General features: G+C 36.2%; 3 protein-coding genes across 3 annotated transcripts; 1 reads left to right on the top strand and 2 right to left on the bottom strand.

Moving 5' to 3' along the window:
* Positions 1-265: 265 nt before the first annotated feature.
* Positions 266-1,784, bottom strand: INS49_000879 (uncharacterized protein; the record flags this gene model as incomplete). Its single annotated transcript, XM_043161714.1, has 2 exons — positions 266-1,104; positions 1,154-1,784. The coding sequence occupies 2 exons, from the start codon at positions 1,782-1,784 to the stop codon at positions 266-268; spliced, it is 1,470 nt and encodes a 489-aa protein (XP_043030220.1).
* Positions 1,785-3,019: 1,235 nt separating this feature from the next.
* INS49_000878 (uncharacterized protein) lies at positions 3,020-4,325 on the top strand (the record flags this gene model as incomplete). Its single annotated transcript, XM_043161713.1, has 2 exons — positions 3,020-3,134; positions 3,217-4,325. The coding sequence occupies 2 exons, from the start codon at positions 3,020-3,022 to the stop codon at positions 4,323-4,325; spliced, it is 1,224 nt and encodes a 407-aa protein (XP_043030219.1).
* A 398-nt stretch (positions 4,326-4,723) lies between these two features.
* INS49_000877 (uncharacterized protein) lies at positions 4,724-5,933 on the bottom strand (the record flags this gene model as incomplete). The annotated part of the gene is made up of 6 exons (XM_043161712.1): positions 4,724-4,763; positions 4,823-5,051; positions 5,126-5,312; positions 5,375-5,386; positions 5,453-5,509; positions 5,580-5,933. 6 exons carry the CDS (start codon positions 5,931-5,933, stop codon positions 4,724-4,726), a joined length of 879 nt encoding a protein of 292 aa, XP_043030218.1.
* Between the last annotated feature and the right edge of the window lie 7,589 nt (positions 5,934-13,522).

The following is a 13,522-nucleotide window of genomic DNA, read 5'->3' as shown; positions in this document are numbered from 1 at the left end:
CTATGGAAGACTGAATGGTGGGAAGGCTAGTGGGATTTGGTATCAAATTATGTTCAAAGATTATACTGCAATGATTGTGCTGAGCTATTCATGTACACAATGATGCCAGAGGGATATCGTGACCGGTAATCTTCCTGACTATAAGCAGAGGTGAGCTATCCCTCTGAGTCCATAGATGACATTCTGCCTTCGTATGAGGGTCCACAATCCACAAGTGTGACGACTCCGTCTAGCATAGCCTGCACTCGTCATGGACAGGCACCACCTAAGCTTTCTTGCCAGCCTCCACCGTCGACGGAGCCGGCTCTGCCACAGATCGCTTGCCCTTCTTCACCACTCTGAAGCCTGCAAGTGCTGCCCCCAGTATCAGGAGCAAGACGAGACCGAGCAACGAGCAAACTCCCACGGCGGCCGCGGCACCTGCACTGAGACGAGACTTTGAGCTGGAAGAAGACGCTCCAGATCCCGAGTCTGAGCCCGACCCGGAAGAAGACGCCGAAGCGCAGACACCAGTGCTGTTGCCACAGGCTGTGCACCATGACTGCGTGTCCCCGATGGCGAACCTCTGCATGTTCGTCACAAAGTCACTCCAAGGGATCGTTGTCTCGCTCTGCCCAAATAGCGGGTATTCCTGAGCCGGCGCCGAGTCCGAAGCAGAGCCGTTCGCGAAGAGGAAGCGCACGGAGACGTCGTCCGGGTTCACCGTGGTTGGGGCATCGGTCCCATTGACAGTGGCATTGGTGACCAGCTCGAAAGTCATTGAGCTGGCGTAGTCGACGATTCCTTTGAAGTCCTCGCTTGTGGTGGTGAGATTCGACAGTCCGAAGAAGGACATGAAAGTTGCGTAAGCGCCGAACTGCACATTGAAGCGCTCGGCCGAGGATTTCTTCAGAGAGGACTCCATTGTGTCGTTGAGGGCACCCAGGATCTGAGCGGCGAGGACTGCACCGGCGATGGCTCGCACAGGCTCGGATTCGTTAAAAGCAAGGCCCAGCTCGTGGATGTTCGCCAAGGTCTGAAGCTGGACCACGGTGTCGTTTGTGAGCAGATCATCACTGGAGATGCTCGTGTTGTGAATTTGCGAGACGTGGACATAGTCAAAGACTGTGGTTGTCAGAAAACGGTCTAGTCAGCTCTGAAAAGGTACACATACTAGCATAGGCGTTCTTGAAGGTCGCCTCCGATGACTCAAAAGTTGTGTTGTACACGGGGAGCAGATCCTGGTAGAAATCACGGGTCTGGTCCAGGAGATCGAGGTACTCGGAGCTCGAGAAGTACTCGTTGCTGCTAACGACGGCCTTGGCGCACCCAGAACTGCCCTGCAGCCATGGCTTATCCTCAGCGCCCGAGCTGCTAGCAGCAGAGCTGACGATGTTGACGGGGATATACTGATATCCGTTCAGAGGAGCCTGGACCTCCTGTCCGTTGGCCAAAGTCTGGGTGGCAGCACTGCCGGCTGGGGGGTAAATGGCCTGGGTGAAGACCTCAGCCGATGCCTGAAGGACGTTGTCCACTGGCGCAGTTATGGACATCTGTGACAGGACGGCGATATCTGAGGCAATGTTCAAGATCGTGTGGGTGCTGTTGCTCGCGACATAGCGATTACGGTACCAATGACCTGAGACATAGACCTGATCTGCGCCCAGAGCCGTCAGAGACGTAGGCGGCCATGACTTTGTCGTCCTGTCGCCATGGCGGTGGAAGATGTAGGCCCCCAGAACGGTCTCAGTCAGGGCCTCCGCCGGTAGTAGGGAGAGAAGGGCAACGAGGTGCTTGATCGCCATTGTTTCTTGACGCCCCCAGGAAATGCTGGTCAACAAGAGCAAGTGTCAAACTATGGCCCAGGGAGTTCTGGCAAGGCAGCTGGCTGATGTCACATGAAGGAAGTGCATGAGGGGCAGAGGTCGGGTCTTAAAGTAAAGAAAACAAGCAACTCCGATCAGCGGGAGTGCTGGAATGCTCTTGCACAGATGGAGGATGGCCTCGCCAATCAATGAGAACAAAATCCACTGGCCAGGCCTGGACGACCACATGTTTGGCCGGCCGGATCAGACGAACGACTGGTCCATGGCCGTTGATACATGGTTGTGGTGGGTAGTCATGCAGTAAACATTGCTCGGTTGCATCGTCTGCATCGATAATGTGGGCCTGCATACTACACCAGTGTGCTAGTTGGTAGACTGGCCAGCCGGCTTTGCATGTGCATCTCCGGGGAGGAGGGGACGAGGTGTCTCTTGAAGGAGCTTATTGCTGTCACTTGGTGCAGAAATTACATGATACCCCCTCCCCGGAGATACTCGATGCAGACCCATCCCCGAGAAACGATATGCCCCCCCCCCCATCTTTGACGGCAGTCCAGTCGTCTGCGGATTCTCAGGCCACCCTCTTTGTTCGGCAAGGCACCAAGGGAACGCACGAGGAGAGCGGCAGAAAACCTGGTCAAAGATAAGCCTGGGATAGCTTGCCCCACTGCGTCCTGTCGCTCATCTGGCGCTTACGCGTGCCAGGTCTTGATGTTGAAGTCTGATGAGATGCCGTCGTAGGGCGTAGTGATAGCGAGGCTTTCGCTGCCGCCAGTTCCGGATTGCGGCAGAACTAACGCATCGTGGACGTCCGGTCACGGTAGGATTGCCAACTCTTTTTGGTGCCTGCTTGGGAAAGCTTATTAGCTCAAAGAGATACGACGGTACCATGGTGCAGTCAAGGATGCTTTTCTGGTTCCAGGGTTCAACCCTCAAGAGTGTTCCCGAAAGTGTGGTTGTTTGGGATGGGCAAACGAATTATTGAATGCGTTGGCGCATTTGCAAGCAGGGAAACCGGATTTAACATGGTCACTGTTGGAGTAACTCGGGCATTGGACTGCTTTATCGAAAAGAATTGCCTGCGCTCCACGAGTGACCATGAGTCGTTGTGAGGTGACGTAGTGTTGTTTCTCAAGTCGACACCCGACATCAGAACCCCTCCATGGCCCGGTGTAGCTTCACCCCACCACCATCAACCACTTCCAGCGTCGACCCCCATGCCTCCCCCTCGGAATCTGCGAGCCTTCCTGGCTCTCGCTCGCAAGAGCTTGACAGCACCTGCGGCCCAACGACAGGCACCGTTGACCTTTGTCGTCGGCAATGAATCTGCCGGTACGGCCCTGGCCTCCTGAACATGTGCATGTCCCTGCCCGTCCGTTGAGCAAATGCTGACCCGGCGCACTCTTCCTCCCAGACCTCGACTCCCTCTGCTCGGCCGTCGTCTTCGCCTACCTCCGCAGCCACACCCACCCCAAGTACACACTGCACATCCCTCTGGCCAACATCCCCCGCGAGGACCTCCCGCTGCGGCCCGAACTCAGCAAGGCCCTCGGCTATGCCGGCGTCGGGGCCGAGGACCTTCTCACGCTCTCGGATCTCGAGGAGGTGGCCAAGGCCCACGGGCTAGAGCCACAGGATACCCGCTGGCTGCTGGTGGACCACAACGCCCTGACTGGCACGCTTGCAGAGCGCTTCGCCTCGCGCGTGGTCGGGTGCGTGGATCACCACGAGGATGAGGGTGTGGTCTCCCAGGACACGGGCAACGAGCCGCGTGTGCTGCGGAAGACTGGTAGCTGCATGAGCCTCGTGATGGAATACTGTCACGGCGCCTGGGAGGCGCTCTCCACCACCAGCGGCCACGAGGACGGCGACGGAGATCTGGACTCCCAGCTTGCTCGCGTTGCACTCGCCCCCATATTGATCGACACAAACAACCTCAAGTCGAAGGCCAAGACAACTCCCACGGACGTCAAGATCGCAGAAATGCTTGAGGCTAAGATCGGAGGCAAGGAGGACTTCGACAGGAAGAAGTATCACAAGAAGCTTAGTAAGCTCAAGGAGGAGATCTCTCAGTTCTCCTACCGAGACAATTTCCGCAAAGACTTCAAGTCCTGGACCGAGGCCGGCCTGGTCCTGGGGACGTCCAGCATCCCTCAAGGGATCAAATACATGCTCGAGAACATAGGTGACAAAGAGTCACTCCTACGCGAGTTCCGCGCGTTTGCCCAGGACAAGAAACTTGACATTGCGGCTATAATGACATCCTCGGCCAAGGACGACGGCGTGTTCAAGAGGAACCTGCTGGTGTGGGGCCTCAACGAGAAGGCTGTCAGGGCCGTGGAGAGGTTCGTCGAGGCGCAGAAGGAGAACCTTGGGCTGGAGCCTTTCCACCACATCGACTTGAGCGGCGGAGATGGTCAGCGCGAGGTGCGGTACTGCTGGAATCAACACCAGACCGGAAATAGCCGGAAGCAGTTGGCGCCGATGTTGAGGTCTGCCATGGCGGAGGCAGCGAAGCTGTGATCGTTGGATGATACCCCTTGGCGTCGGGATGCGGGCTGATATGTTTCTCGGAAATATATGTGTTCTAGACGTTGACCAGACTATGACTCCGTACTTGAGGTGTAACAATTGCTACGTGCACTGTAATTTTTCGCCTCGGTCAACAGGACGGCACCGCCTGAGGTGGACAATAACTGTCACTGCATGCTATTACTTGGACGCCCATTCACTCGATAACACTCTTGAGATCAGTCCAGCGGGATGTGAGCAGTTGCAATGTGGTGCGACCACACCTTACAGTCATAATGTAGTCATCTGCATGGCTGTAGTCCTGGCTTTCATCAGTTACACCCTGGGAGACAATAAGACATATTCTGCAACCCGCCGCTGAGTCTATTCGAAATTCTCATAGCAGAGCCTCACACAGCCGCCACAATTGCGTCCAGCCATTTCGCAAGCCTGCAATAAATTGTTAGCCTTTGGCTGATCTGGTTGTGGTGGCACATCTGGACACGCACCTGTAACCCTGCTTCGCAATTTGCAACTTGATCACGGGGCTAGCCGTCGTCGTGTAGGCACCGCCCAGGTCGTTGCTCTCAACGTACGAGATCCCCTTGGCCAACACCGTGCTGCACACCGCAGCGTTGCTCTCGGTGGCCCACTTCAGGGAGGTGGTGACCGCGTCCTTGATGCTGAGGCCGCTCACCCAGCCGGCTGCGCTGGACTTGTACGTGCCCGTCTGGATAGCTGTAACGTGGTTGAGTCGTACGGTCAGCTTGGAAGTCCTCCCGCCGGCAATACCAGCTCAAGCATAGACTTACCTGTCGTGAGCGTGCTCGCCCAGGTCTTGGCACCGCTCAGGGATGAGCTGCCGGCGACGGCCTCAGGGATCTGGGTGTCCCAGATGGCGTGAAGGTTCGTGCTGTCTCCGTCGTAGGTGACATCGATGTCGTTACCCCCGACGTCGAGGTTCTCGCAGTGAAGTGGCTGGCCGATGTCACCGATGAACTTGTAGACGAGGTCAGTATCTCACTGACCCAGGATCTCCTATGCGGGGTCCAGTAGCTCACATGGATGATCATCTGGTACCAGTGTCAGTAAGTTCCAGTCCCGGCCAAACTGCGGTAGATGGGATAGGGTTTACATACCTTAGCTGCCACCTGTCTCTCAGCCTTACTCAAACCCGTGTTGAGTAGGATACTGGTCTACCGTGGACCCATTCAGTCTGTACTTCTTCGCAGATTCCGCCTCTCCATGGATTCATCATGTACTCACGTAGTTGTTGATAGCACTGACAACACACCCTCCACTCCCACAGTCGCGGTTATAGTCCACGCCGCAGGAGCTGGGCGGGTTGTCCTGCGCATCAATATAGTGGAATGGCGCGGAGAACTTGCCCGCTGTCGTGGTCCGGTAGGAGTCCGCCCACGTGGAGACTGTCGCGAGATAATCCGCAGACGTGTCGCCCAGGAGTGACTGGAAGTATGTCTTGGTTGAATCCGACACAAAGTTAGTGGCGACATAGGCGACAGTTTCGTGGCCGAAGGCACCCCATGCTTGCGCGCCAGCCGGTAGGAAGCCGACTGTGCCGAGGAACAAGGCCAAGCAGTGAGCTGTGTTCGCAATCATCTTGGGCTGCGGAGAATTCTGAACCTAACGAGAAACTTCACTTCCAGTTTGGGATATCTTTGCCCTGCGCTGAGACAAGAGAAACATTTGGGCTACCTTGATACATGTACACGGCCCATCTCCCCCCCAAAATCTGGCGCATGACACCGCAGCAGCATTTACTCTAACGTCCTTCCGTCCCTGGGTTGGCTTCGCCGATGCAAATCTCCCGCTTGCCAAAACTAACGAACCGGAAGTGACAGGACAAATCTGAGAGAGATCAATGAGCGGACGCGGGAGAGAATCAAGCATTTGAGCTTGAGTGCCGGGCCAATCACGCACACACGTTGTCGCTAGCATTGCTCCCGATTTGGCAGGTGAGGCCCTCAAGCTAAGGGGCAGGGGCAGGGACAGGGAAGAGATCTAACTATCTTGACACACCGAGCCCCGGAGGTAGTCAAGATAAATAAGTTTACAGTGTTCACGCAGCTCTTTGTGTTCAGGACTTATTAGCTGAGCAGAGAACATATGACTGACCAGGCACTTTTCCCGGACCATCAAAGTAGGCTTTTGCACGGACAAGAACCCGAGGCTTCCTTGCAGTTGATTCTGCCACGCTTGTTATCCAAGGCTTGTGGTCACACCGTTCACTCACTGGGAACCTGCCACTGTTAGCTTGTTGCTGTGAAAATAGCATTGCACTCTGTGGAAATACCGCCTCCAATTTCCGTGCCTTCTAGATCGACCCATAGAAGGTTGTAGTGTTGGCGTTGGTGACTGTAACGAGACACACGAGGGCTTCTAGAACCAGATCAGGGAACTAAATGGGGTTGCTAATAGTTAATTTAATTAAAGTATCTTGCAGAGTATATATATATGTGTTAAGAGAAGCTAATGCTAGGCAGGCTATGAAAGGTATGGTATATTAAAAGAAAGGGGAGTGCTTAGTTATTCCTTAACATGCCTAGCCCTTAAAAAATGTATATATCTTTATGTATTTTAATATTATTAAATAATCTTATAATTACTTTTTCTTTAAAAGTTTTTAATCTTAATTAATTTATTATTTATTTTTATTATCTTACTTATTAAATTTACCGGCTTAATTAATAAACTTATTAAATTTAATAGCTTAATTGCTAGCTTAATTAATAAACTTATTAGGTTTAATAGCTTAATTAATAAACTTATTAAGTTTAGCAGCCTATTTAATAAACTTATTAAGTTTAATAGCTTATTTAATAAACTTATTAAGTTTATTAATTTATTTAAATTTAGCAGCTTAGCTAAATTTAGCGGCTTAATTAAACTTATTAGCTTAATTAATAGAAATTAAATTTAAATTTATAATAAGTATATTTATAACGGCCATAGTTAAAGCAAAAGCGTTAATAGCCGCGACTTAGGGGTCTTAATTAGCAACTTTATTATTATTTATAGCGTAAATATTAATTTATATACCCTTTTTTTCTTCCTTAAGTCTTAATAAATCTTTTTAAGTTTAATAATTTTCTTATTTATTAAGAATTTTTTAAAGTTATTTAAGTTTTTAATTTAATTCTTATCTTTTTTTTTATCCTTATTATTAAATTATTTAAATTTATTAAGCTTTATATCTTTTATTAATATAGTAAAAGGCTATATATTAAGCATTTTTAAGGCATTATCTTAAAATAATTTATTTAGTTAAGCTTTTAAGTTTAAGTAAAGTTCCTTTATTAATTTCTTAATTTTATTATAATTAGCGTTATTATTATTATTTTGCTAATTTATTTAGGAATTCTTTTTAAGCTATATAAAAGGATTTATATTAGGGTTATATTTATTATTTTCCTATTAGTTAATAATTTTCTTATTGCTATAGTTTTACTTAATATTTTACTGCAAAAGGTTAATAATATTAAAGTTTATAATTAAATTAAGCAAACCCTTTTCTTAATAATTGCGAGTATAATAACTCTTAAATTTATAAAAGAAATAAGTAAGCTTATTATAATTCTTTTAAGCAACCTTTTTAATAATATAATAGGGAATATAGTATTAATGGTAAATATTACCTTAATTATAAAGATCCTTATAATATATATTATAAAGTACTTAAGTTATTGCATATTAAGCTATAATCTTTACATTTTATTCTTTAAGCTTAATAAAAAAGTTTTTATTTAAAATGTTAATTAATAGGTATTTAAAGCATATTTATATAATGTTAATGCGGTTAATCTTAAAAAGGAATTTTATATTACTATCTTAAATAAAGCAAAGAATTATAACATTTTATTTATTATTAATTGCAGCTATTTAAATATAAACTTTAATAAGGTTATAATAAATTTCCTTATTAAATAAGGCTTAAAGGTAAGTCTTAATTTTATTAATTTAAGCATTATAGGGTATAATAATGTAAATTTAAAGCCTTATTAATATATTAATATCTAGAATATAAGACTAGTAAATATAAGTTACTATTTTTATTAATAGTTAAGCTTATATTAAATTAATAAAGCTAATGCCTTTCTTAATTATTATAAATTGGCATATTAAAAAGATATAATTATTAAAAAGCAACTTAATTATTTTATTATTAGTGAAATTAAAATTTATTTTAAAAGTATATATATTATAAATAAGCTGCTAAATAAATATATATTAAGCATAAATTAAGTTAAAAGGTGCATAAGAGTTAAAAATGGTTTATATATTTCCATTATAAAAAACATTAAATGCAAAATCTTAAAGTTCCTTATGTTATTAATAGTTTTTTATAAAAAAGGTAATATAATTAAATCTTATGGCTATAACTTAATGAGAAAAGAGTATTAAAAGCTAATTAAAGTAAATATTTTTATGTTTATTATTCTTATTATATTATTTATTAATAAATAATTTATTTTAGCAATAATTATTAATAAGCATAAAAAGGTGGTAGTTAAATGCAGTTTACGCTTAGTAAATATGCAATTTAAATTCTTGCAATGCTTTATTAATAAGGATAATTATAGGGTTTATAAGTTTCTTATATATTAAGAATTAGGTAATAATAAATATATAAATAATAACCTTAGCTTTATTAAGAATTTCTTTTATAAACTTATTAATATTCTTATTTAAGATTTTTATTTTATTTAAAGTTAAAATATTAGCTAAATTGCTAAGTTAATATAATAAGTATATTAAGCTAAGCTTATATTTATTTTATAATTTTTAAAGTATAATATTTTTTAATTTTTAAATGCTATTATACTTATTATAAATAAACTCCTTAATATAATTTATAAAATTATATAGCTTTTTAAGCTATATACTTAAGCATAAGATATTAAAAATTCTTAAGGCTTAATATATACTCTTATTATGCTTAAGGTAAAAGCTTTTCTTTAATGCCTTGCTTTTTAATTATAAATTAATAACATAAATAATAAGTTTATTAAATTGCAAGTTAATATTAAGTATTTTATATATTAAGGCTATAATATTATTATTATTTATATTTTAATTAGCAATAATTATAACTTAAGAATTATAATTAAGGTTTTTAAATTTAAGCTATTTAGTTTATAAAGCCATTTTTTTATAAATATTATTTATAATAACTATCTTTTCTTTAATCTTTATAGCTAAGATTATATTATAGGTAGTTTTATTCTTAAACCTTATTGCTAATAATATTAATAAATATTATAAGTTTTAATACTTTTTATAAATTAGCTTAGTATAATTATTTATTATTAAAAAAGAATAGCTATGGTTAAAGTTATAATAATAAGTATTTTAAATAATAGTAAATAAAGATTTATAATATATTTTTTACTTTATAATGTTTGCTTTAATAAATTAGCAAATATATTGCTATTAAGCAAGACTTAAGCTAAATGTAAGGTTAGGAATTTTATAGTAGTTTTAAACTTCTTAACTATATTTATTAATATTATCCTTGCATTACTTGCCTTTAACTAAATAAGCGTTATTATTATTATTTAAAAATATTATAATAATTAGCTTAATATTATACTATGTATTATCCTTATTAAATTAATGCTTATTATTTAAGAAGCTAAGATTTAAGTTATCCTTATTAAGGATTTTTACCGCCTTTAATTAATAAATTATATATAATGCGTTTTAAATAAATAAATATATATAAGCAAGAAGAATAATATAAGTTAATATAGTTTTGCTATTATTAGGAATGCCTTTAATGATTAAAGCTGCAAAAGGCGCCTTAATAAGCATAATTAAGACGTATCTTTAGTTCTTAAAAAATATATGCAATGCTTGCAAAACGCATTAAATAATAATAACTTTATAACATTAAAACTTTAATATAATAATGGCAATAATCTTATTATTTATATTTTAAAGTATTTTTAAGTAGAAAAATTTTTTATACTTATCTTAAATATTGTTTAATTTATAAAATAAAAGGATTAAGTTATAATAAAATTAATACATTGTTTAACTTAAGATAAAGAAAATTTATATAATATTTATAATAATGAAATTACCATTAAATATAATAAATTATTAAATTAAAGGGATATTTTAAAATTCCTTTATTTTAAAAAGGCCTTAAATCTTTAATTTAATTATAATATCGTTATTAACTTTAATAAAATAAAGGTTAATTATAAACTTTTTTATCTTTTCTTTATTAAAATTAAAGATTTTTATAAGTTCATTTAATTTATTATATTTAAAAAGTTAAGGTTGCTTAAAGTTAAGAAATAGGGCTAAAGCTATTGCTAATTTCTTCTTAAGCTAACCTATTTATTTAAGCTAATATATTATAAATTAAAAATTAAATAGCTTATTTAATAAATTATTATATAATATATAAATTAATATAAATTGCAAAATATTAGCTATTATATTTACTAACAATATAAGGTAGTTATAATATTTATTAACTTCCTTTATAATTTTAACGTAATGCTCCTTTAAAGTCTTACCTTTAATATTATTCTTTTTATTTATATAATGCTTTTAAAGCCTTTATAAAAATATATAAGCAAAGCTATAAATAAGCTCCTTTTTATTATTAAACTTCTTTGCTATTATAAATAACTTAATAATTATAATATATATATTAACTTATTACTATTTAATATTTATTTTATTTTTATTATAAGGAATATAGTAAGATTAAAGCTAATTATACATTGCCTTTATAATTATATTAATAATGTCTTTCTTAAACTTATTATTTATAAGGGTAGAAACCTTAATATATAAAATTTATATTTAAATCTTATATAAGGTATTTATAAATAGCATTAATTGCATAAATTGCTTCTTATTAAATATCTTAAGTATAAAGAAATAGTAAAAGTAAGGGACTTTAACTTCCTTTTTATCTTACTTAATAATATATATTTAATTATTAATTAATATTATAAATACCTTATAATTAATCTTATTAAGCTTTAAGGCTGCTTATTTTTTATAAGCATATTTATATACCGCATTATTTCCTAAGCTTATTAATATTTTATTTATATTGCGAAAAAATATATAAGCTAACAGCTTATAAGCATTATTAAGGAGATTAGCAATATAATTATAAATAGTAATAAGCTAATTATAAGTAGTAATCTTTAAGGATTCCGCTAAATTAAAAAGAAAGTTTATATATTTCTAACTAAGACGGAAAGATTAATTATTAAAATCTTTTCATTCCTTAGTAATTAAAAAAATAAGCTATAAAGATTTAATAAAAAAGGTTATCTTAATAAAATTATAAAGCTATATAAAACTAAGTATATATAAATTATAAAGATTATTCATTATATACCTTTAAAAATTAATATTAATATTATTATTAATTATCATTATATTAAGTAAAAAGGTGCTTTTTTACGGCGGCTTAATAAAGCCCTGCGTTATTAATAAGCTTTTTAATTAATCTTATAATATTATAGTTATTTAAAGTGCGGTAATTAAGCTATTAAGGGGAATAAAGATAAAAGTAATCTTTATATTAATTATGCCATAATAAATATTAATATTTATTTTAAGTTAAAAATGCTAATATAAATAGCTAGAAATTTAAATAGCTATAGCAAACCTAAATGCAGAAATATTATTAATAGCTATTATAATTTCTTAAATATATAGCATTATTGGCTTTTTTAAAATAAAAGTAATATAAATAAAAAAGGGGGAAATATACTTAACTTTCTTAATTAACTCTTTATTTATTTCTTTCTTTTTCTTAAATTAAGTAAGGCTAAGCCTTAAGTTTTAAATATAAGTAAGTTAATATAATTTAAGATTATTTCCTTTAAATATTAAGAATAATGAAAACTACTTATTATAAAGGAGCTCTTTATTTAGCATTATATTAAATAAAATACTATTTAAGGAATTTAGTAGGGAGTTTTATTATATAATATTAAGGAAAGGTATGGCTGGAAAATTAGCTTGCAATAAAGTGCTGTTAAAGCAAAAGAAGGCTATATTTTATGCTATAGAAATATTTTAAGTAAAGGCCTTTTATAATTTATAAATTAATTATTTTAAATTATAATTAATTATTAAGTTAATAATATTATTTAGGATAATAACGAAATTAGCGTTATTATTAACCTTAATTAATGCCTTTATTATAAAAGGATTAAAATTTATAAGTATATTAATTATATTATTATACTTAGGTAAATATTTATTATTTTTAAGGCAGTAATATACTTAAATATAATGGAATTTTTATTATTAATATTATTTAATTACTATTTAAGGAAGTTATTACTTATTCTTAATTTATTTTATTTAAATTACTAAATGTTAAAATTAAATTCGCTTTAAACTTAATGCAAATTAACGGTATTATTATAATTACTTACCTTACTTTATAATTATAATAATAAATGCAATTTACTTAAAAGGCTATTTATAAAATCATTAATATATAGGATAATAATTATATAAATAAGGGGAATAATAATCTTTATAAAAAAGGAAATAAAGGTATTAAGTGAAATAAAAGTGCCTTTTTAAAGGTGCTTAAGTATGTTTATTAATGCATATAGGGATATAATAATAATTATTTTATTATATGCTATTTTAATAATATATAAAATGAATTTAAAGAGAGAGAATTATTATATAATTAAAAATAATATATATAAAGAGGTTTAAGTTAAATAAAGGTAAAAAGTAAAGATTATTATAAGTAAAGGTTAAAAGTAAAGGTTAATATTAATAAAATAGTAATTAAAAATAAGCTTTAAAAAATTTTTAACTTTTAAGATAGCTACTTATAAATAAATTAAAGCTATTATTATAATAATAAATAGCAATTTGCTTTTAATAATAATTATGCATTAAAGTTAAAATAAGTTTTACTAATACCTGCTTTTAATAAAAATTTAATATAATTAATTAACTATTTAATAATATAGCATAAGTATATTATTTATAAGGGATTTTAAAAGATAAATATAAGAGTTGCTAGCTTTTTAAATTTATAATGCCTTTAATATTTGCTAATAAGATAGGGAATGTTAAGAATAAAAGTATTATAAAGCTTTTAAGTTATTTCTTTATAGTTTATTTACTTAACTTTATAATATTATTACTTAAAGTAATTACTTAGCTTTTTTAATATAATA

The sequence above is a fragment of the Diaporthe citri genome (genome assembly GCF_014595645.1).
Source record: "Diaporthe citri strain NFHF-8-4 chromosome Unknown scaffold_1, whole genome shotgun sequence".
Classification (NCBI taxonomy): domain Eukaryota; kingdom Fungi; phylum Ascomycota; class Sordariomycetes; order Diaporthales; family Diaporthaceae; genus Diaporthe; species Diaporthe citri.
Note: the sequence above shows the minus strand (reverse complement) of the source record. Positions and strands in the feature narration are given on the sequence as shown.